Source organism: Vanessa cardui, chromosome 21 (genome assembly GCF_905220365.1).
Source record: "Vanessa cardui chromosome 21, ilVanCard2.1, whole genome shotgun sequence".
NCBI lineage: Eukaryota > Metazoa > Arthropoda > Insecta > Lepidoptera > Nymphalidae > Vanessa > Vanessa cardui.
Window position 1 is genome coordinate 7,645,821 of NC_061143.1, and position 26,080 is coordinate 7,671,900.

General features: G+C 32.0%; 1 protein-coding gene across 1 annotated transcript; it reads right to left on the reverse strand.

The window, feature by feature from the left end:
* Window positions 1-450: 450 nt before the first annotated feature.
* On the reverse strand, window positions 451-24,975 carry LOC124539101. The gene is made up of 15 exons (XM_047116424.1): window positions 24,611-24,975; window positions 18,469-18,692; window positions 17,410-17,592; window positions 16,603-16,816; window positions 15,739-15,950; window positions 14,711-14,890; window positions 12,987-13,137; window positions 12,309-12,472; window positions 8,540-8,543; window positions 7,379-7,665; window positions 6,911-7,124; window positions 2,573-2,784; window positions 1,949-2,134; window positions 1,030-1,318; window positions 451-605 (listed from the first exon to the last, which is right to left on the reverse strand). Exons 1-15 carry the CDS (start codon window positions 24,636-24,638, stop codon window positions 547-549), a joined length of 2,607 nt encoding a protein of 868 aa, XP_046972380.1. The 5' UTR covers window positions 24,639-24,975; the 3' UTR covers window positions 451-546.
* Window positions 24,976-26,080: the final 1,105 nt, after the last annotated feature.

Sequence of the window (26,080 nt, forward strand, 5' to 3'; positions counted from 1 at the left end):
TTTTCCTACACAGCCGTAGTGCCGCTCTCTAACCGGCCAGTAACTTTTCTTCGCTTCTATAATTAATTATTGGTTAAATCGTAACAATTTCGTAAATTTCAATCAAGAATCCTCGATATTTTTCTGCAGATCTTATCAAAAGGATATACCTACCGATTATTTAATGATATAACCGCTTTTTCAGGTGCAACTATCATACCACAATTATTGCGACAAAAATTGGCTTACACTTTTTATAAATACAGTGGCCTCCATTGGAGGGTTGGTTCGTTTGTCCGGATGATCAGAATTGCGATTTAATTGGTAAATGCTGCCATTATACCTGCCACCATTCCACGCAGTAATGATTTGTACAGTAACTATTTTTATTCTTATTGGTATATAGTTAAGACCGTAACGATAAATAATGCTTTTGTTAAAACGTATTGGAGGATAAAGTGATAGAGGATAAAAAAATCTAATCTTTAATACTGTTGACATTATAATTATACACATATTTTGTTCGATACCTTACAATTATCAATAAGCTGCTATAAACTAATAATATTAACCACTTCGCCACTGTCCAGTATTCTGGGGGATTTGTCCATTTCTTTGCATGGGGTCTGCAAAACAAAAAAAAAAGGTTTTAATACATTTTGAAATTTATAAAGATGCTCATTTCGTCTTCACTTATACATATGTATATATTTCAATGTGGGTATAACCTTATGATTATATAGACCGACTTTGACAATTCTTTTACATGCGTCTACATTCAAGTTGTGTTGTCAATAAAATTCATTCCATAAGACGAGGTCCCAATGGATTCGGGATCGTTGTTGTTAAATATCTCTAGCCCTGTGCTTTGATGAATATAATAGAATATTTTTTGGTAATCTGGTAATTCAACTCGTGAAATGAACCTTTACGTCTTTAAGGAATAGACGAGGATGTTTTGTTCTCTAAAATTATCAAATAATTAGTAACTACCAGCTCAAAATGATAAATTACTGAAATTATTCTAACTGATGGGAATATCATATTTACCGACTACGTTTTGTTCTGCATACAATGAAGGCTCTTCAATTTTCCCTTCGAAAATAATGAGTCCTAGTTCATTATCTCTGATGAAGAAAACAAAAGGCCTATCCACCTTCAACCGGACTCCATCCTCTATGAGAGGTATGACCATTGCTGACGAGGCAGCAGCGGCTACCGTGCCCGTCTCATCAACGGACAAGTAAACTTTGTGCAAGAAATTGTTCACTTGTGCGGATCCATTTTCGAACATTCCTGAAAGATTTGCATTTTTCGAAAACAGTGTGGTGATCCTCATCTGTAATTATTTTCAATAATTAGAAATATATAAAAGAAGAAAAAATACAAATTATAACAAATTATTTTATTCACTATATTGATTATAGGTAATAAAAAAAAAGTTCTGTGAAACCTATAATTTCGCAGGTTAATGAGTCCTGGAAAAACATTACTAATCATTAATATATTTGCATTGTAATAGAACATATTGAAAATAATACGCTTAAATGTATAGTATTTATCTTTGTAAGTTTTTCATCAGACGAGAGTGCGACTTAAGGCGAGTTGTGATATGAGTACTAGACTACTAGATTCCAGTAGGTACACTAATACTCGTTTTAAAGGTATATAAAAAGTAAAAAAATAAAATTTTTGTTCTTGCGATCAGTGTTGATTTCCTCGAAACTCTTATACAAATATGTACCCTCAATGGTTTTCTTTGCTAAAGTAACGCAAACAATCGTTATATACCTTTGAATAGTGCATACGGTAATCAATTCCATAAGCAACGATAGATTTTTTCTTATTCCTTATTCAAAAACTTGCAACAATTATTCAACGACAGCATTAATCGGAGTCGTTATTCGTATGATAACCTTAACTAACGTAATAGTGTTATGTAATAAAAACTAATATGTGATGAACTTACTTTGCGTAGAGGCTCCACCATGCTCTCACTATAGTCAATTGTAAATTTAGGCATAAATAGTCGGACGCTTGTGGGTTCCATCAATAATGTTATCTGTGGGAGACTCATATATGGAAGATCTCTGATTAAAGTGTTAATGCCGGTACGATCGTGCGGAACTAATACAAACATGGAGTAACGACCAGTCTGAAAATAAAATCGTTTATTATTTAACATGCGTTACGATAAAACACAAAAACATGTAGGCATGGCAATTATCTATAAGAACAAATTCAAAACTTACAGCGGCCCAAGTTATATGCCACCTATAAAATTAGTCTGAAATTTAAAAAGGTTCGTAACATCGAAAGACAGTTTTACAGTATTATTATTGCGTGTATTAAAAATATGCAAAAATTCATTTCATAACAAAACGTGTGACTTAGCAAGTAGTTACCTACTGTACCAGAAATAAGTAACCTGTAGAAAGCACTACCTAGGTAGGCCTCACGGCGTAGGCGTCATTGGGAAATAGATACTCCTAGCTCAAGATTATACTATAACAAGTTCATATTTTAAGGAATGATTATTTCGTATTGAAAAATATTTAGAATAGAAAGGTGATTAGTTCAGAACGAAGCTTACCCCATATGGTAGTTCTAAAGCGTGAGCTCTCAAATTATCGATGTACGCATAATTCATGTCTTCGTGTAATTCCATCATGGCAACTTTTTGACACGAGTCCCCATTATAAAAGCAACTGGCGTGTGTATATTTTGGATTAAAGGCATAACGCCATGTACCTTTGAAGTACAACGCGTTTGTCAATAACGATTCAGAAGTTGGGTTGATCTCCGCTGAAATTAAAATTTAAGAAATTGATAATTAAAGAAGCAATACATTTGGTGTTTTACTTATTTTTATACTATACTATTTCTGTTCTTTTGACACTAAAAGCATCTGAAAATATCATAATCATAAATGTCGTAACTAGTCATAGCTGTATATCCGCTTTTCAAAATTGGATTGGAACGAAGCCTGCTACGCGCCTGCTCCCAACGTGTGAAAGTATACAACCATTATTGCATCATTGTAAACAACACTTATTAGCATGAGTTTGAGCATTATTTTTTGACAGTTTTTATATCCATTAGAACTGCTAGAGCTGCAATGGCCTAGTGATTAGAAGACGTGAATTTTAATCGATGCTTCCGAGTTCAACTTACATTTGTTTGCATTGCTTAATTTAGGACGATGATATTGCACTATACGAAGTAATTGAGATGAACAATCCTTAGATTAACGTATTCTATAGGATTTAATAATAGCTCAGTTACATTGTGCACTACAAACACATAATGCTAATATAGATTTAAATATAATGTAACACTAATCTACCTACTATCTATTTAATGTTTCTTCTATAGTTTCAATATCAAATCATTCGACATTTAAAACTCAATTTTTTCGCCAATCCGTATTAAATATCATAGGATTCGACTTACCTCGACCAGTGATTTGTTTATTTGTATTTTGTCTTCTTGTATTTGGAATAGACTATATATAATATGATTCGCAAATACAAAATGTAATACACACTTTATAAAATAAACTGTGAAACCACTATCGAAGATGTAAGCAGACCTTTGCGGTTGATTTAATGATTGTCAGTCTGTCGTTAAACAACTATATTCCTTGAAACATACATATTTTTCAAGAATTTCAAATAATTTGTCGTATTTGCTAAGCAATGTTTGTTAATACAAATTTTAACGTTTCTATATACACTAGTTTTGGAACTACTCGGGAACTGTCAAGAATTTGTACATAATGCCGACCTATTTTATATTGTTTATTTCTAAATTTACTAAAAATGAGTAACGTGTTAAAATAAAAAATGCCCTATGTCTATTTCAGTAAATGGATACGATTTTCTTTGGAATACAGTTTTTTAGCTTAGTATAAAATAACGATTTATATAAACAACAACAATGCAAGAAAAATTATGTAGGCAAATTTAAAAAATGTTCGATTCTCGGCATAGAATAAAATTGCGGGCAGACTTCCATCTCCTTAAACAAATATATTCTTCTTCATATCAAATCACAACTTAATTCCAATAAACATTTACGAAACAGTATTTATGCAGTGTTGTTAATAAAATCCCATAAATTAAAATAATATTGCTTACTTTTGTTCCGAAATTAGTTTCCAAAAGCGCTATTTGCCTAGGGCGTTGAGTTTGCTCGGAACTGCGTTAATATCCACAAAAAAACAACAAAGATATTTATCGCTAAAAATATAAAACCAAGGCCGAGAAGTTATTAGAGGTTTCATTCTGCGTTTTATGTTTTTTAATTTGTAAGATATTTAATTATAATTACGATACTTAAATAAATTTTTAAAGCGATAAAGGTATGTATATACGTATGTATACGGATAGGTATGTATCATACATCAATGAAGGTAAGCATTGGGAAGCTTTTAAGGTAAATTTCTACTTTCATGACCTTTAACTTTAAATACCCAGAGATGAGTAAGCCTTCGTTATTCTATAGAACCGGAAACATCACAGCTGCATCGTGTTTCAAGGGTACTTGTCAGTTCTTTGTAAAGCTGCTCTTTCATATAATATTACAATAATATTTTATAGACATAAATACGAATAAGAAGTAATTACACGAATGACTATTATAGTTTTCAATTAAAGGACTTCAAGATTATAAGATTATTGCAATAACGTAAATGGATACATTATTTTGGTATAAAAAGTATTAAGTCAATCGAACAGGAGCATGAACTAAATTGATAACTCTCATTCCAACAAACCAATAATCGAGTTCGTTTAATTACAAAGTCAATACAATTGTAGTATTCCACATTTCTCTGCTCTTATTTATTGGTGAAACTAAAATCGACACTTCGATAAATATCTAGTGGTGGCACATCCGTTGTACTGCAATGCAAACTGATGACAATAGCCTTAGACACATCATCCTTGCCTTTTCCCAATTTTATTTGGGGTCGGCGCAGCATGTCTTCTCCTTCCATACTTCTCTGTCAGACGTCATCTCACAAGTAACATTCTTTATAACCATATCGTCTTTCACACAGTCCATCCATCGTTTTCTTGGTAGAGGTAAAGGTACCTCTATATCCATCCACATTCATGCTCAAGGCCTTCCTCACAATATGTCCCTCATTCCTCCGCATTACATGCCCATACCATTATAGCCGCCTTCCACATAACTTCTCGGCTATCGGTGTCACTTTCAAACTTCCTCTTATGTACTCATTCCTTACTCTATCCATTCGCGTAACACCACACATTCCTCTCAGCATTCTCATCTCCGCAACATGCAATTCTTTTGTAGCCCAACACTCACATCCATATAGGACAGCAGGTCTGATCATGATCTTATAGATCTTCCCCTTAACTTTAAGGGGAATACAGAGGTCACAAATTGTTCCCGTAACCTGCCGCCATTTACTCCGTGTGGTCCTGGACTAGAATAGGACCTCCCCAACTCTACCCGTGGGTGTCGTAAGAGGCGACTAAGGGTTTATATTAGGGCCCAGCGCATATCACCTGCACTTTGGGCCACCCGTACGGTGGCGGGTAAACCACCATAATAGCATTCCCAAGGTCATTAGTGTCAGGCAGGCGGCCGACTTTAAAAATTTAAGCCGACACTTTTAGCAATATTAGCCTTAGACACAAACTCGTCATATTAATCTATAATACGATTACGAAAATATCTATCATGCCGTTAATAAACAACAGGATATCCATTATTCCAAGTTTATTACTTAAATATTCCGACATTGTCATGTGATCCTAGTAACAATTAATATATTTATTATTAGTTAAGGCCACACAAAAAAACAAGCAAGCAAAACTGTTGTCCCGTACTTTTCGACCTCTGCTCGCAATTATTTTTCAAAGAAAAAAAAAACAAAAGTGTAACTTATATAATCACAATATATTATAAACTAAAACCTTCTCCACATGCTACAACTTTTGGTATAGGTTGAGGCGTTACAAAAAAACGTCTCATCATTTGTCGAAGACGAGCATAATTTGATTATGACATTTTGTGGAATATTTTTAAATCGCCTTCTAAATCCGAAGTGATGAGTATTTTAAATAAAAACTGTAGATCAATTTGTATTCACGTTTGGTGTATAATTTTCAAATATATCTGCATATTTAAAGATAATCTGTATATTATATGATTATGAAAATTAAGCATTATAATTTAAATATTATACCATTTATAATCCTAATATCCGATACCTATTAACAAAAAAGTTCAATATGTATAATTAATTATTATTTATTAAAAGACATTTACAAAAACCCAATGATACTTAATTAATATTTCTTACTTATATGAAGACCTATCAGTATTATAATAAATAAAAATGAATATATATACGTCTTATGTTTCTAATCTATTCATCCGTTTTTAATGAAACTTTGGTATGGTGGTTTGTCACGGCAGTGTTAAGCCTAGGAGCCAAATCTATTAATTTATTACATATTCTGGTTCCATTCTTATCAAATTTCAATTATTGTTCACAGCAATTATTCTCAAATGAAACGCGATTGTGGACCAATTTTGCTAGGATTTAAAGGTTATGATATATTTCTAATTCTATTCTGATCTTGTAATCGCGTAATTAAATTAAATAGAAAAACTACTAAACGGCTTGAATTGAGTTTTAATCGATATTTTTGTGTAGAATTGTCCCAAAATAAAGACGCTTCACAATAAAATCGTAATATAAGGGCAAGAACTTCGAAATAAAATATTCATGCCACAAATTTCTTGTCACGTTCTGCAAACCATAATTACCGACATGTCGCAAAAAAGAGCTAATTGTTATCGCTTTTTAGACATTGAACTAATATTAAGACGATTTGGAAAATACACCCAAATCAGATACAACTACAGATTAAAGTGGTACTTTTTTACTTACAAGGTTGAACCAAAGCTGGTATGAGCCCATTTGTGTGGTGATTGATCCAACCATTGATGACATTAGCAGCGTTTATAGTATCACCAAAATCGATTGAATAAACACTCGATAAGTATATATTGCGTACAGCTTGCTCATACTCCTTTCTCAGTTTTAGTCTGTTTGATACAAATACTGCATTGGTGTTTTGGAGAGTGACCCCTGAAGTGTTCGCCTGTAATAACATATTTTTATGACTCAAACCGTTTTCCATTCCAATCACATATACCTATATTTAATCAATTCTTTAAATATCAAAACCTGTGTACTGCATAATATATGTACCTACCCAGTATTGAAGTGAACAGGAAAAATGATTTCATATTTAAACGTTTGTAAACACAACTAAGTTTAAAAAAGATAATAATACTGTATTAGCATAATATAATTTGTTTTTAATTATGGCAAATGAATTGGTAATAAACATACGTATAATGCATTCAAGTATAGATTCAGCTGATCTCTAACTTCATCTTTATATGGCGACAACCTCAATGCACTTTTAATTTCAGCCTCTGTATCACCACTTGTAACTTCCAATAGCATAGCCAGAATTGATTTAATACTGGCAGGTGATACCATAACATTTCCTTGTTTATCTTCAGCCGTATAACGAAGAAGGTCCGTATCAAAAAAGTTTAACCGTGATATGTCTGGTACAACATTTTCGCGGCAATCGAAGCTCCGTATACCAGCTAGTAAAAATACTGCGAAAACTGTTGGTAATAAAAGGAGCAAAATAATTAATCAAATCCTCACTCATTCACGTTGAATAATCTGCTAATAATTAAGACATACAGGCAGACTTGTTCTAATGACTGTCAAGTGCGTACAGCGTCACTACATCGTAACGAGACAAGTTTTCTCGAGTTTTAATTAAAATTAACGCTATTAATATCTGGTAGGTATACGGAATGTATATATCTAGTATCAAGGTGCTATTATTAAAAGAAAAAATCTATAGTGATTATTTAAACAGTCGTAAATGTATGTTTAAGAATAAACGTAAGCCTTCATTAAACACACACAAACATGGAAAAGTTTATCGTGTGATTATTAGTTGAAATAATCAGAAAACCCCAATAATAAGACTATTCATTTATACTGGCATTCAGTGTCATATGATTGTTAAATAAACTTTATGTATAAAGATATGTTTTAAGCAAAAAACAAAAACCTTGTGTACAAAAATAATCAAGTTGTCTAATGTGATACGCTATGTTGGTTATACTTTGATTTACTTGTAAATTTTCCTCTTATAACCAGTTTATTATTAAAAAAAATAACGGCATTTAATTATTTATTGCAATTTCAAGAACGAAGGCTTAGTTTCGAATAATTATAACAAATATCAATAATTCTAAATAAAATAAGACGTGGATATTATGTCATAATAGTCCTAAATTTTAAAAATTCATTTGTATGAAATAATTGGGATTATATTTAAATACATATCATATTAATCTTACTTAAAATATTTTAGGTAAGAAAAAGATTTAACGCTTTAAAAGTCTAAAATAACTTAACTAAATGGAAACATCTTATAATTAAATAAAAAAACATATATATCGAAGCATAATGATTACTCACCAGTAAACAAAAACATATTTTATATTTTTCGCAAAATATACAAAAACACTATAATAAATACGCGTTAACACAACAAAGAATCATGTCTTAATGATCGAGAATCGTTTAAAAACAATGAACGAATGGTTAAAAAATAGGACTCAAAATGAATGAAGAATGATATTGAATGAGATGAAAAAATAATGTCGCGTGTCATGCGGAACTACATGTTGCAGACCAGTTTTTGACATTTGCTATTACGTCACTCATTTTATAATTAATTCATACCAATTTATTGAATATTTGTTTTTTTCTTTTTCGTATTCTTTTTTATAAATATTTTGTAATTAATTGTTTAAATACTAATCTAAAAATCTGTATTTGTATTGTTGGTATCACATCTTACATACTATTAGATTAAATATTGAGATATTTTTGTCACAATGACTAGTACCTCTGCTGATGGTGAAGACACAACTTCATCAACAGCGACAACACTGCCCGTTCTTTCTTATTCTACTTGCTATTTTTATTATAATTAATGTATGTACTCGATTTTGATAAGAATACTTTTAACATCAAAAATGTTTCATTCATATACCTATGTTTATAAAAGAACTATTTAGTCGTCGTGTTACTGTTGAAATAAATATTAACACCAGTTTGGAATGTAGTTTATACCGAGAAAAATCAGTAGGAATTTCGCTGAGGTATTTTAATTAATTACTATTAAAATTATCTATTTTAAACTCCAGGCATTTTGCTGTATTTATTAATAGTTTATGACATTTGATTTTTTAAATAAAAATGTCCATTGAATCATAATAGGTATAGAAACGAATCAGGAAGGATGTAATGATTTGCGAAATCGGGAGCTAATTGTTATACATTTTACTTTACATCTATCGTTTATTAATGATAGAACATGATATTTTTTCAAAATTGACATATTGTTGTGAATATAATGTGACGCAACTATAAGTATAACCAAAATCGGTACTGAAAATGAACGCCACTCAAATAAATAAATAAAACCTAACCTATGTTGACGCATTCGCAGATTTTTTCTACGATGGCATTAACACGCAAGTACCTACTCCAAAAACTTTCCAAAGGAAAACTCCGAGCCATGAAATATATCGCAAGAAACAGCTAATTTTACATGTTATATGTAAAAAAACTAGTCTTATTGTAACGATATGACTAATCGATTTTTTTTTATATTATATAAAAGTACGGCCGTCGGAGTAAGGAAAATTTTTAGTAGCCTTTTAGTCAAGCGATAGCATTGCCAATTGTAAATGTTTTGCGATTTTTTATTTTACTTTCAGGGCTACCTCATTTATTTCCTATATCTCCATAGTCTTGTTGTTACTTTACTTGTCTTGTGTATAAGCAGCGTACTTGAAAAAAAACCGTTAAAGCAGACCAAGAGAATTGAGTCAAAGAGTGACGACTTCTGATCGGCAAATGGCAGATGGACAGTGAACTTTTTTTTATGGTATAGGTTGGCGGACGAGCAGATGGGCCACCTGATGGTAAGTGGTCACCATCACCCATAAACTATGACGCTGTAAGAAATATTAACTATTCCTTACATCATTAATGTGCCACCAACCTTGGGAACTAAGATGTTATATCCCTTGTGCCTGTAGTTACATTGGCGCGCTCACCCTTCAAACCGGAACACAACAATACTGAGTACTGTTATTTGGCGGTAGAATGACTGATGAGTGGGTGGTACCTACCCAGACGGGCTTGCACAAAGCCCTACCACCAAGTAACTGAAAATGGTGACGTGATAAGACTGCTTGCGAATGACGGAGTATTAAGAGATTGAGGGACGAAGGAAGAAACCAGTGTCCAGTAAAAGATACTTTCAAATGTTTTAATTTATCATCACGTAGGCTTATGAAAACCTTTAATTATTTTGTTTACGATTAACGCGTGAACGTATTACTAAGTCGACTATATACGTGTATTCGTGTATTAGGGAATAGTAATTTTGCTATTTATGAAAGTAATATTTAACCGATATTTTATGTTTTCCAAATTTTATAATTATTTTGTTTCTGATACAAGTATTGTAGTAGTACAAGGTTCTAAGTTGTTACAATAAAATTTTTAAACTATGTTTTTTTTATTTCAAGTAAGTATGTATAATTTACAAATCTTTTGATATATTTATCTATAAAGAGGTTTTATAATTAATTATATCATGCATATAAGCAAACGTTATTTACAATTGATGCAATTGATTTTACAACTATTTATTATAAGTTTATTTATGTATCTATAGAAACACTTGTATATTGCAGTATCTATATTGAACGCAGTCTTAACTTCGATCATACTGATCACTCCACTCACGTTAATGGCCTCATAAACCGATAAAACTCCAGACCGAAAATCCTCCAGGTAAATCCAGACTCCGCAGTAATGTGTAGTGTAATAATAATTAAAAAGTGCTAAATAGTATACATAGAAAACAAACAATCGATACAAAGCATACTTTCATTGCGTTAATATACATACACATTTTATACCTATAAATATAATCGTATTCACTAAGAAAGTTTTTTAATTATAATGAGAAACTGTATTACATTCAATATTAACGCAAATGAATTCAATCTTATTGATTGTATGTATTGTAATTCATTCTTATTTATCCATTACTTAAATTACATAGTACAAAACCAAGTCGCTTACCGCTGACTATCGCTATATATGCTTAGATCTCTAGAATTACAAAACGGATTTTGATGCAGTTTTTTTAGTAGATAGAGTGATTCGGGAGGAAGGTTTTTGTATATAATACATGGATAACATAGTAAATAAGTACTGATAATTTAAGAAGTATCTAGTGTGATGTCGTATATAAACAAATTCTGTAATATATTTAGTATCAACATTGCATCCGTGCGTAGACGGGGCGTGTCGCTAGTACGTTATAAATAAAAAACAAGGTGATTGTATGTATTACTCAATGCAAACAGTCACTCTTTATAATGGCAACAATTGGCGTCGTGTGGTTGCGAAGCATCACTACCACGACCATGTATAGAAAAACTTTTTTACTTTTTTTATTTAACAAATAAAATCGTATTAATAAGTTTTCTCAGTAGCATTTTAGTGTCTCTTTATTACTTCAATATGTGATGAGATTGTAATATTTTAATAAATGATTCTTTGATCAAAAAAGCGATAGCGATCGATACATCAAGTCAAGAATTAATCCCCTTACAAGATACATCTTTTCTTTTTTCTTTTATAGTATAGGTTGGCGGACGAGCATATGGGCCACCTGATGATTAGTGGTCACCATCACTCATAGACAATGACGCTGTAAGAAATATTAAATATTCCTTACATCGTCGTGCCACCAACCTTGGGAACAAAGATGTTATGTCCCTTGTGCCTGTAGTTACACTGGCTCACTCACCCTTCAAACTGGAATACAACACTACTGAGTACTATTATTTGGCGGTAGAATAACTGATAAGTGGGTGGTACCTACCCAGACGGGCTTGCACAAAGCCCTACCACCAGGTAAAACATGACGATATTAAGACGCTAATAATATTTCTGTTAATAAATTGTTATTATATCCCAATTGAATCTAAACGTAATTAATTCCACTTTGATATTTTATTTACGGGAATTATCGAATACAGCAAACACAATTAAAATTTCTTTTATTTTTTAATATAATTATCTATTATTGTAATGTAGAAAATGTTTTAAGTTATATTAGATGTGCTTTATTTCTTGTCATTTATATATATTATGTAACTTTAAATGCGCCGTCGACGAGGGTCGGATCTGAAACGCGGCCTGTGAACAGCAGTTGCCTCGTCATCTCGTCTTGGATGAAGAAAAGGAACGGCTTGTTCGCGATCACCTCAGCGTTTGGCATCATTTGTTCACCGAATTTATTTTCGAGAGAGATTTCTGTAAAACAATGTAAAATTGATGAATATCAAAAATTATATGTGGAAATTATATCTGATTTTATTTTAAAGTAAACTAACTTTTACGAATGTACTTAAGAACTTAAACAATAGTAAGCAAGGAAAGGTCTGTAAATGACCTACTAGGCGAATGCCTCCAGTTCCTTTGAAAACAAATTTTGGAGCTGATACAACGCTTCTTCAACACGAATTCATAGATTATGGATACACAAGTAGCAGAACTTCATTGAAATTATACACGTATAAGTTAGCTCACTTCATTTTGCTACACAAGACACGAGATGAATTATAAACATCAGATAATTCCATGGAAATTCATTGGTGCTTAGTTTGCACATGAACAATATTTAATGTATGTACACAATAAGTATTACCATAGTACCATATTCAAGTACCTAACATCCCAGCGCAAAAGAAATTCATGTTTCCTTAATGCCTCATTTAAAGTTCCAAGAAGCCGATATAACGCACTTGAAATATAAAACGAATATTACCTGTAGCTGAGTAAACAGTACTTCCCAATTCGTTTACTTCAACTCCAGACCGTTGTAATACTTTGGAAATCTTCAGTCTGTTGGAGAGAACTTGACCGCGAGCGAGACCGGGGAATGAGGCAGTATCTTCGAATGCTTGCCTTACACCCAACTAATATGAAACAAAACCAAATATAATATAATAACAACTAGTGTTAATAAAATATTTGTCGCCAAACCCCGAACAACATTATTTGCAATTAAAAAAGATATTATTCTGACACATCCTGGTTTTTAAAGCATAGCAGAGCATGAGATTAATAATAAACCCAATTCAAAATCAGCTAAATTCATGTTGCTTGAATGTTATGAACCTTTCGATTACGTTTCACGTGTTCACCACAAAGCCAAATCATTACTTATAATATTTTAATTAAAAGTTAATTATAAATAAAATACTATTCCATCAAAGTTGTCTATTATGTATCGGGCTTTAGAAATACAATTTGATCTAACCGCATAATTATTGAGTCAATGTAATCAAACGAAAACATTGCAAGGAAATACCCACATCAAACGTTCGCATATGACGTTCACGACGTATCTTGATGAGGAAAACGTAAGTCACTTAAAGTTATTCCAATGTTGAATCATTGGGAAATCTTCAATCAATCAATTTATATTGTATTTGTGTACCCTGACCGCTGTCGTTTAATATATTAACAAGCGGTATCTGTACATCTAATACCTTTATGTTAAATACCTTTTGGATATTCGATAACCTTTCTTTATAAATGTATTTCGTATATGTATGTTATTTATATTGCCAAACACCAATTAACCTTATGCAAATATAAGAAACATATGAAAACATTAATGATATGGAAATATTATAAATCTTGTCTTTAGTTTGTAATATATGGCACTGCACCAGAAGGCTAGGTCGGGGTGTTATGCTGAGAGATTATAGTAATAATCATTCACTCAATACACGCAATTGATACACGCTGGTTCTGCATATAAAAAATATTTTATAAATTGTGATAAAAAACGAAAATTATCAAATATATGTATAATCTGTATATAATATTCTCTTTCCTAACCTACCCAGAAGAACTGGCAAGAAACTCGGTAGTCACAATTTACCTAACTGTTAATAAAATATAATTCAATTTAATGATCCCTAAAAAAAACGAATACTTTACATTACAATTAGTGTTGATTTATAAAGATTTAAATTCATATTGAATTAATTAAAATTATTATTGTATAATATTAAGAAATATATAATGTTCAAATATTTTTTATACAAATATTAATGTACGAAATATTTTATGCAAAGGTAAGTCTATTTTAGTTCGATTTCGATATAAATGTATAGTGTGTATATTATATACCGATTGTATTTACGAATATAAATATCTCGTTTATATTTTGTCTTATTGAATTATTTTATAAAATTTAAAAGCATATCTCTCAGGGCTTCTTGACAAAAACAAAACCTCTCAGCAAAACTAAACAACGTTTTTTTATCTCAAATACACACACTCACAAGGCCTTTGGTTCATATTATTATTTTACTTAACAATAACGTAACTTTGCTTATAAATAAAAACCATTTTATTCTTAGACAGCATGACAAATTAAATATCAATATATTCAATAAAAAGTTTAATGAACTCTATGACGATAATGTTTGACTCAGAATACTGTGTCAGTTGTCAGTATATATAATAATAACTCACCTCTTTTAAAAGCCCGTCCATTTGCGAAGTATACTCAAACTGGAACTTCGGAATTGTAACATCAACAAAATATTCTTGGAGGTAGTACAGTTCATTGCGCAATTCACTTAATCCGTCGAAAATATAGGACAATCCAGTCAATGAATTTGGGACGATTACGTACATTGCAAATTTATTACCCTGAAAATATAATGACATATATTATTTTTCAATTATACCAAAAAAAGTACAAAGTCACATACGTGGTAGGGTTATTATTAAGAGATTAAATTTTGTTCCTTAATAATGTAATGCTGGTGGGATCCACTTTGGTATTGAGCCCTTTGTAATTTAGTCGTAGTAGTACTAAACTTGTCTCATCACTTATACTCGTCATATATTCTGTCAAACAGCAATACTAGTTTCGGTTTGCAGGTAGAGCTTGCAGGGTGAGCCATTACAACTAAAGACACAGTGACCATTACATCTTAGTTCTCGAGGTCGGTAGGGTTTTGTGATACGAGAACCTATTAACGTTTCTTACAGTTTCAATGTCTATAGGCACTGGTGACTATTTACAACTAGGTAGTTGCCAGCCAGATTACAAATATTACCAAAAAACATAATCGAGATGATGCCAAAAGGTCTTATGGACCGTTCTAGTCAAGTAGTTCTAGTTATCTGGGAACTGTTGCCACTACTCTTTGACACCATACCCGTTGTTACATTGGTGTTGTCTCGTGTCAGGGAAACAGCGTTTTTAAGTTGGAACTAGACAATGGCGCCAAAATTAATCTTTAATTTAATATTATTGGTAAATGGCAGTTCTTCTTCAATATTTGATTAATAATTTAAGAAGAAACAAAAAATTAAAACTATATCTTATTGTCTTCAGCGATGGTTAATTTTTACAAATTTAATTTCAATTGGAAAATGCAGTTTACATTTTTCCACATTACAATATGTATACACTTTTTAAGATATTCATTTAAATAAATACAATTTCATAAAAAAATTTTTATTTCTAATTAACTAAAGATATCACTTACCAGATATGGCATCCTTAAGATTTTGGCATTAAATCTTTTAGATTCGGCAAAGAAAAATTTATCTCTTATGTTCATAAACGGAGTTTCTTTCTTATCATCAATGGACACGTAGAACGATTGTGGTTTGGTCGCATTCGGTGCGAACTGATGTTGCCAGGTGCCTTTGAAGAATATAGTGTTCAATACCAATGCTGATACGCCAGCAATATCATCTGAAAACAAAAATCAACAAAGCTTAGAAGTATTCGAAAGGAAATAAAAATTATTTACTGTAAACGAAAATAATTAGCTGGTTTTTATAAACAATTTAATGTTAATTCTTTCCAAATAAATTTCGAGACCAGATACAGGGACATACTCGTAACTCAGAGGATAAATCTTAATCTTAATCTTAAGAAGGTGAATCTTAACTAATAGTTGCGAATCTGGGAAAGCGTTACTGATATTCAGCGGGACTAGTTTCCAGGATGGCATAATTTGGAAGATGAGAAAAATCTTACAAAATATGAGTACCTAATTAAAAAATTACATAAAATTATCTGTTATGAAAAAATGTATACATTTATTAAAAATTTTGCTCTGGATTTTCATCCACTTCTAAACAAAATTTCGATAATAGCACAACATTTATATCTTTGCACTTCGTCGCTAATGTTGAATCCGGCATAAAAGATCTTTAACCAATGTTATTTATCAATAGTCCATTTTTTTTGCTCCGTAGAGAAGAAAAGCTCGACCATATTATTCCAGGAATAAATAAATCAAACTTTCATCATTTGTTATCAAACAAATGATAGAAAAGATTTTTTTCTCACTTTATAAACTTTTATTTAATTCATTCAATTTTAAAAAACAGTACCGTACCTGACTTAACCAAATCCGGAATTCTTCCCTCAGTTGCATTATAAACCCAGCAATTGATAGCGCTAGCGGCCGCTTCGGGGTTACTAAAATCTAAGCTCTTTAATTCAGTCTTATAGAACTGTTGAGAAATCGCAGCAAAACGCTGTTGAGGTATGACTGTCGCTCCAACATATATTCTGCTTCCTAAGTTAAGGATATACTGTGAAGATTGAGTCTGTAAAAAATAATATAAATAAAAAATAAACATCCTTTTATGGCTTTACAGGGAAGAAGGAAATTTGTTAGGTCTATATACGCACAAAACATTGATTTATAGAAACTCGAATATTAGTGCATTTCATATTTAGATATACGATTGTAGGACTTTTTGTAAAGCAATCTGGGAACATATTAGATTAGGCCGAATTATAAGGCGTGACTTGAATATAAAAAGAATTGAAATACAAATTAAACAAATGGACATTCAGTGGTGCTCAGTTTGAATTATTGATTAAGATGCAAATGCTATCCACTTAACCATGTATTATTATTAAACTATATATTATTTGTATATCTTCGGTTAAAATCCTGTGATGTATGATGATTCCATATCAACATAATCGGTATTAGAATTATTCGGTATTATTGTTTAATTAAACGAAAATTCACAATTTTAACTTTCAATGTTAATATCTTTATAATAATCTTATAGTAAAAATCTTCATTAACATAATAATTAATAACATTAAGTGCTTAAATATTTTCAAATAATAATAATTACCAATAGTTAACCCAATTAATTACGCTCGATAAATAAATAATACGTACCTGTAATGAGCTTAAGATCATCGCGAATTTTTGTCTCACAGAATTTGTGTCGCGATCGAAACCCAACACATATGCAAGCTCAGATTGCGTAATTCCTGTTGCTGCTTCCGTGAGTATCGAAAGAGCCAGTTTTAATCCCAACGGCGATATGAGGAAATTAGCTTGCGAGCTTGAAGCTACTCGCTAAAATATATGAAAAATAAAATTATATTATACATTAAATTAAATCTACAACACTATGAGAAACGCGTTTGTTTACAATATGTTTGAGACATTTTCTACTGCAACTATATTTACATAACAATAGTAGCTAAAATTGTTTTCTACATTATTTCATTTTATTTAGCACGTATTAATTTATTATTAATATTTTTGACGGCAAATATATCATTTGTACAATCGTTATGCTTAAATTATAATTCAAATGTTTTTCTTTAACTTCTGACACAACTCATGCATATCCTCGATACTTTATCAGAAACCTTCACACATTTGCAAAAGTACCAGCTCCATCAGATGAACAATAGGCAAACACATAGACTACAAACAAAACTAAGCGACTATAAAATATGTTCATTGTTGCGCTAACACGCACACTTATGCTATTTTGCGTCGTATTAGATTTTACATTGTACGACGAATGAAAGAGGTATCAACGAAAATACGTTCACACATAGTTTATGCGTACCTTCAACATTTACACGTTAATAGACTTTAAACTATCAAACATTATATAAATTATTTTTTAAATTTATTCTAAGTTTCACCAGCACCACCTTGATGTCCGAAAATCCACAACAGCGCGATTTTTTAGACATTTTCTGCCTCGCACATCCACTTTGTGGAACCAGCTTTCGCCGGCGGTTTTTCCGAACCGATACGACATGGGAACCTTCAGGAAAAGAGCGTACTCCTTTGTTAAAGGCCGGCAACGCAGCTGCAAGCCCCCTGGTGTTGCAGATGTCCATGGGCGTTGGCAGTCACTTTCCATCAGGTGAGCCTCCTGCTCGTTTGCTACCTATCTCATAAAAAAAAAAAGAAAATTATCCTTTTTTTTACCTTAGTGAGGGTCCAGTCGAATTTATCATAGTCAGCTACCGATGGCACGTACTTGTCGATGGCTTCCAGATAATCCGAGTCTGCCATCCCATCGGGACTTGGTGTAACGGGTACCACTTGCGATGATATCGCTGATGGACGAGCTTCACTATCTGGGATTCCAAAGACGCTCTCTAAGAGCTCCGAGGTGATAGGAATGTTTGAACTGCATATTGATATCGGAACTGAAAAAAAATACTTAACATTGAAATCATTAAAGAATAACCATATTCACATAATTTTCAAGTATAGCATACTCCTTGTATAAAATTATGGTTTTCAATTTTTGTTAAATTACTTATATTTTAAAAAGTTAATATTGAATGAATTTTTAATAAAATAAACTCCACAAATAAAATCTGTTTTGATATTTTTTGCTGTCTTTACTATCAGCCAAATCCCACGCACACTAACATCTTGGATACGCTTTGGTGAGAGATAATCGCGAGCAATAGATCTAAAAAACCGCAATCGTCAAATGGAGTTTCCTAGAAATTATACTCGGGCTAGTATTTGAAAATATTCTATTCTTAATTGTTGTTTTAAAAATCAAGCTTTTGAGAGGCGATCATTCCCGAAAAAAATAATCAGAGTATACTTGTTTCAAGTAGGCAGGTCTGTATGTACTAGTTATTTTACAATTTTTACTAATAAATAAGTATATAAGTTTATTTTTTTTTGTTATTCTGCATTGACCTGAAAAAAAGCTTGACCTAACCTTACCTAACCTAACCTAATATATTATTTAGAAAAAAAAAATAATACGAGGCGATGCAGAGGGTTTTTTGGAGTAGGTTTCACTATATATTTATGTCTGTATAGGTAGGTGGACGGGCAAATCGGTTATCTGACAGTAAGTGGTCACTAACGCACATTGCTCATTTGCCTCGTACCTTAGGATGTCATATCCCTTTTGCCTGTGGTTACACTGGAACCATTCAAACCGGAATACACCACAATGTTTTGGTATTATTAGTTTACAATGTTTAGTATTATTATTAGTCCTGCACTTTGTAGCTATAAATTTTGTATACAGATGTGAGAAGTGTCAATTTCATATAATACATGTTTTGTAAAAAGCCACCTATGTAATGTTCATGTAAATTCTGAGGAGAAGAAAAGCAATTTGACCGAATTGCTTGTGCAACATCAAAATCAAAATAAACTTTATTCAAGTGGGCTTTTACAAGCGCTTTTGAATCGTCATTTAACAATTAAGTGAAGATACCACCGCGACCGATTCGAAAAGTAGATTCTACCGAGAAGAACCGGCAAGAAACTCAGTAGTTACTTTTTTTCAACATCTAAATACAATCATATTAGTTAAATACAATTGTATATGTATGCAATGTATCCTGCCTGGAAGTCAACAAGTATTAATTCCATGCTTTTTTTTCATCTACAATGCAATAATATGCCTCATAATATTCTTCTAAGTATATCAATAATAATAAAATAAATAATAAGAAATGTTAATATAAGAGGAAAACCAAATGTACATCTGAGATTTGCTTGTAGCACCATATTCTATAATATAACCGGTTTAGTTCGTGCTGATCATACCAAACGTGATAATTCAAAATATTTTATTTCTACTTTGAACTATGAATGTGTTTTTAATCTACAATTTTTTTAAATAAAATTATTATCGAAACTGATTTCAAATGTCATATACTTCTAAGAATCTATTTTGATATATAATAACATTATTCTGGGAAGATATTTTATTTCCCCCAAATTGTTCACTAATGCAATGGAGGATATGTTCAAGACGCTGAACTGGAAAGGACGTGGCATCAACATCAATGGCGAATACATCTCTCACTTGAGATTCCCAGACGACATCGTCATCGTGACAGAAACGCTGCAGGACCTACAACAAATGCTGAACGATTTGGCTGATTCTTCTATGCGTATTGGCCTACGGATGAACATGGATAAAACCAAGGTCATGTTCAATGAACATGTTCTATCGGAATCGATTGCGATACACGGTACCGTCCTCGAAGTTGTTCAAAAATATGTCTACGTTAGGCAGACTTTGCGATTAGGTAGAAACAACCTTGAGGACGAGGTGAATAGAAGAATTCAGCTAGGTTGGGCAGCGTTCGGAAAATTACGTCGAATCTTTACATCGTTGATCCCACAGAGCCTTAAGACGAAAGTCTTTAACCAGTGCGTCCTACCCGTCATGACACACGGAGCCGAAACGTGGACTCACGGCAAGGCTGGTCCACCAGTTTAAAGTCGCTCAGCGTGCTATGGAAAGGGCTATGCTCGGCGTTTCTCTGCGGGATCGCATCAGAAATAAGGCGATCCGCCAGAGAACCAAAGTTATCGACATAGCCCACCGGATTAGTAAGCTGAAGTGGCAGTGGGCTGGCCATATTTGTCGCAGAACCGATAACCGTTGGAGGAAACGTGTTCTAGAGTGGAGACCGCGTCTCGGCAAACGTAGTGTAGGACGTCCTCGGGCACGGTGGAGTGACGACTTACGCAAGACGGCTGGCAGGAGCTGGATGCGAGTAGCCCAAGAACGATCACAGTGGCGTGCAATTGGAGAGGCCTATGTCCAGCAGTGGACGGAAATGGGCTGATGGATTGGATTGGATTGAGAGCGTTAAGAGATAATAGCCAAAATCTATAGTTCGAAAAAACCTACTAGAATAGAATACGAAATAATTTTGCAGTTAATAAGTAATATGTAATTATAAATTGCAAGATGATGTCCTTGGTTTAAGCTCGGAGGATGGTCACTAAAAAGTCATGAATCTAATCAGTATTAACGCCATATGATAAAAAATAATAATTGATTCATTAAAGTCGAATTAAAATTAAAGTCTTCTAAACGAAGACAGATTTGTTTCATAAAGTTATGTTCATTGTTAAGTAGTAAAGTTATGTTATAATATATCATTCAATCACCGAGTGTATGAACCAGATTATTAGGTTGGCTTGGCTTGGCTGATCTTTGCAAAAACGGTCCCCAGTAGATACGATGGCGGGAAAAACAAAATTTCTCAAGGTACGTGTCAAGCAAGCGGCCGGTCGTAAAAATATAGCCATTGTTTTGTAGCATGATTAGTATCGCAGCAATCGGCCTCTCTGGGTAGTAGACATATGAGTCGCAGAGAGGATATGCATCTAACTAAAAGATATTGAATTTGTGACGAAGGTGGGTGGTTGTGTATGAGATAAATGGATGTGTATGATAATATAACAAATTAAAGAGGAGAAAGGAAAGACATGAAGCGCCCCCCAAATAGTTTGGTACAAGGACAGGGACGAGAAGAAGTAGTTTTCCTGGCATTGTCTCGATACAATTTATAAAAATTGATCAAATCAGTCGGAAAATCAATTGGTGCGATCTTACACGAACACACTATAATATGCTTCAATGTACATTTTATTTTACGAAATATTTTATAAATGAGGTTAATTTTCATTTCTCCTATTTTAAAGAAAGTTCATTGCTAGGCAACACGAAAGTTTTATAATCCTTTCTAATTTTCTTATTCAACGCCCAAAAGTTTCACCAGTAAAGTGAAGCATATTTATAGAATAAAATGACTGCAAAAGCCACTCACCGGTTTTGTATTGGAATATTAATTCTACCGTAACGCACCGCACTCAATATATGATTTATTATCGACAACGAATTCAATTTGTAATAATTTCACATGGTAAATTAAAATCTTGTCATGGTACAGTATTTATATGTAACTTTTTTTTTATGGCGTAGGTTGGCGGACGAGCATATGGGCCACCTGATGGAAAGTGGTCACCATCACCCATAGACAATAACGCTGTAAGATATTATATTACCTTACATCGTCAATGTGCCACCTTGGGAACTAAGATGTTATGCCCCTTGTGCCTGTAGTTACACTGGCTCACTTACCCTTCAAACTGGAACACAACAATACTGAGTACTGTTATTTGGCGGTAGAATAACTGATGAGTGGGTGGTACCTACCCAGACGGGCTTGCACAAAGCCCTACCACCAAGTAAAACTTATAAAAGAACTAAAATAGAAAAAAATATATTTTTTTTACCTTTACCAATTTTACTGTTCTATAGTTATATATTACCTAGTAAACGATAACGATGACCTTTCAAACAACTCAAGAGTTATCATCGATTCGTATATAATTATTTTTTTGACAAAACCAGTAGTAAATTGGTTTCTAACCGCAGACGTTACTATTTGATAAAACAATTTACAAACCGGTCAACGTTTTGTGGTTTGTTTATCAATAATTCATTTTTAATTATATAAAATTACAGATTTATAAATTTGTACCGTTGACGCAATATTACTGGTTTTATTTTTAGGTACTTTTATATATCCTCTCTCGTTTACGTCTGTTGTCTTGATATTTGTCTGATTATCACCAAATTGGACTACGGGTTTTTTAAAAGATATAGGTACCTAGCCTATTCCAATGAAAGTAGGAAAAAGATAAACTTTCTAGAATTTTTATTTCTCTGATTCTCTGATTCTTTATAGAATCTTAGATTTAAGTTTTTCATGGTTTCCTAACAACTCAGCTGCATTCATAATGCCCTGCTAAGAGTTTACGATTAATGTATTTTTATTATAGTATTACACTTAACTACTTATATCCTTACCTAATATCCTACTTATACCTTGAGTTTTCTCCCAAAATTCCGACAAGTTACGGGGACAAAACACCAAATACATAGTGAATATTATGGATTTTACTCAAGCTCTCCAATTATTTTGACGTCATGATGTCAAATTGTTGTTTATTTGGCTTTTTCCCGTTATAGTTGGAATAGAGTGTACATATTATGTTTGTTTTTAAAGTTATGCTTAGTATTATAAATTTAAATCTGTAATGAGCACGTCTCCCCATTAACAATTAAAGATTTTTTATGCAACTAAATAAAATTCAAATATCTCTTTGCAATATCAAAATATAAAATGAGTAAGTGTGTATGATTGTTTAAATAATATCCACACAAAGAGCGCGTATTAAAAAAAAAACAAACTGTAGGTCGGTCTGTATGTTCTGAGTAACATTCGAAACGTCTAAGCGGATTTTGACGACTATTAGTGATAGATAGTTACTATTTCATGGGCTAAGCATTAATTAATTAAGGTAAAGAATAATTGAGGTTCCACAGATGAAAAATAAATTCAAAATAATCATTCTTCCATGACAACCGCGGTCGGGTCGCTCGTTCCTAATGTTTACACTAAGAACTTACAAAAAACACAAATAAACAATCTTTTATGTGTTTATTTAATAAGAAACTCTGACCTTATATAATCAGTTTGGTTTATATTTAATTATTAAATTAAGTATATTTGCTATTAGTTAATATATAACTCATAATAAGGGCATTTACCAACTAAACCATTTACTTATAATTAACTTGTTTTTTTCCTGTAATATATTATTATTATTATGAGTCCCAATATCTTTAACAAGTCACGTTCATTACATTATTTACAATTTGTCGCATGTGGCTTGGTTCGCGTTTTAAGGGTTGGTTATTTTTAATTATTAAAAAAGTCATCGAATTCGGTTCAGTGTATAAGCGGAAGAACAAGAGATGGACAGAAAGACATAGTTACTTTCGCATTTATAATATTAGTAAAGATATACAAATACGGATGATATAAGTCTGCGCACAGTAAACTATACAACGCTTCCTTGATTTAATCTTCTTATACCCACAACACAAATGTACCTAATTGCTTTTAAACTACATAATCCCTAACAGGTTACCATCAATTTACAATTATTAAAGATCTGTGGAGGAAAAATATATCTTACGTCATCGTGCGAAGATTGTTTATCAACATTAGCCGCATGACGATAAACAAATTGCTTTTTTATAGAATATTCCTATTTCGATTTTTAAAATAACGACGCATTTACCACAGATTAATTATAAATATATACATAATTTAATTAACAAATATAGGGATGTGATTTTAGAATATACACAGTTAGTTATATGAACTTATATGCGCAACGCGACCTTACAAACGTTAAACGACAATCTATATACATATATATAGGCAGCGACTGTATATAAAGAGATGCTAGATACACTAAAAAAACTCACCTAAAAAGATCACAAGTAACAACCTCATCTTCGCTCTTGTCTTCAAACAAGGAAAAACTTTTGATATCGAAAAAAATAAATGTCAAAAATGTTCAAGGCCTCAGAACCGGATGTGTTCAATTATATATATACTCAATAGGAAATAATAGTTTCAAAACATTTGAACACCGTGTTATTATTTAATTTTAAACAACTAATAAACACATTTCGAATAATTCACATCTAAAATGCGTGTACATACTGCGGAATGTAAATCACAACTGAATGCCGATGATATACGTCGAGGAAGGTTTTTACAACCGGTTCATCGACAAACGATAGCGTGCTTTTTATATTAATAAGTTTATACTGCATGTGTAGTAGTTGACTAATGAACAAAAATATAATAGACCAGTAATTTTAATGACGTGAACTATTTTAATTCTCGGTCTAATGACATCTGTGGTCTGAGATCAAAATATTGGGAATGCAGCGGACTGAAACTAGAGAATCGACCTAATACAACTCCATTGCTAGTGTATTAATTGAACGATAATTAGTATGTAACTAAACATTAATAACAAAATAGCTTCTTTATCCGATCACTTTTGTTTGTATTTCCTAAATAATCAAACCTCCACAGATAAATTTATAGACAACTTTGGGCAATCATTTATCACGTGTACGTTTTTTTTTTTACAAATAATCAAATATCACACGTATTGTCCGTGGCTTTAGTTTGTCTTTTCAATTATTGTAGTTTATTTTTCTCACATGTTATAGTTCCATGTATAACATGCAAACAAATTTTTGTTTTAATTATGCTTCTAATTATATTCAAATTGTCAAAGTAAATAATGAGACGAAAACGGGGCTTTTAAGTTTCCATGTTTATATTGTAAATTTATGTAAATGAAGACATTTTTTTAAGCAGATGATGTGGATTCAAATAAAGTACATAAAAGTTAATTGCATATTTTGTAATAAAATCTTAGAATACGCAATGGTATATACAAATATATACAAAAATTGGTAAATACAAATCGTCTGATACTATATTTTTTTAATTTGAAAAGGTTATAAAAATACATTATTTAAAAAAAAAACAATAATTAGATATACTTCACTCATAAAAATGTAAACATCAGAAGATTAACCCCAGTTTTAAGGGAGACTAGACAAATAGAAACTAGCACAGAACAGTAGCGCACAAGTATGTGCACATGTGCTTTCTTGTGCTAACCACAGGTAGGTACAATATATAATAAAAATCTGATAATCTTATATTGATCATCGGCCTAATATCTTCAAATTATATCAACGAAGCATTCCTGTTCGGAACTGAACTCGCAATCTGAATCTGAAGTTGGAATCATAATAATATTGTAAATAAACCATAATCCTGACTGATGTATGAAGTGGTCATTTAGTTTATAAAGTATTTTAATAAAAAGTAGGCATCACTTTTCCATGAAATGCATTAAACTTAAA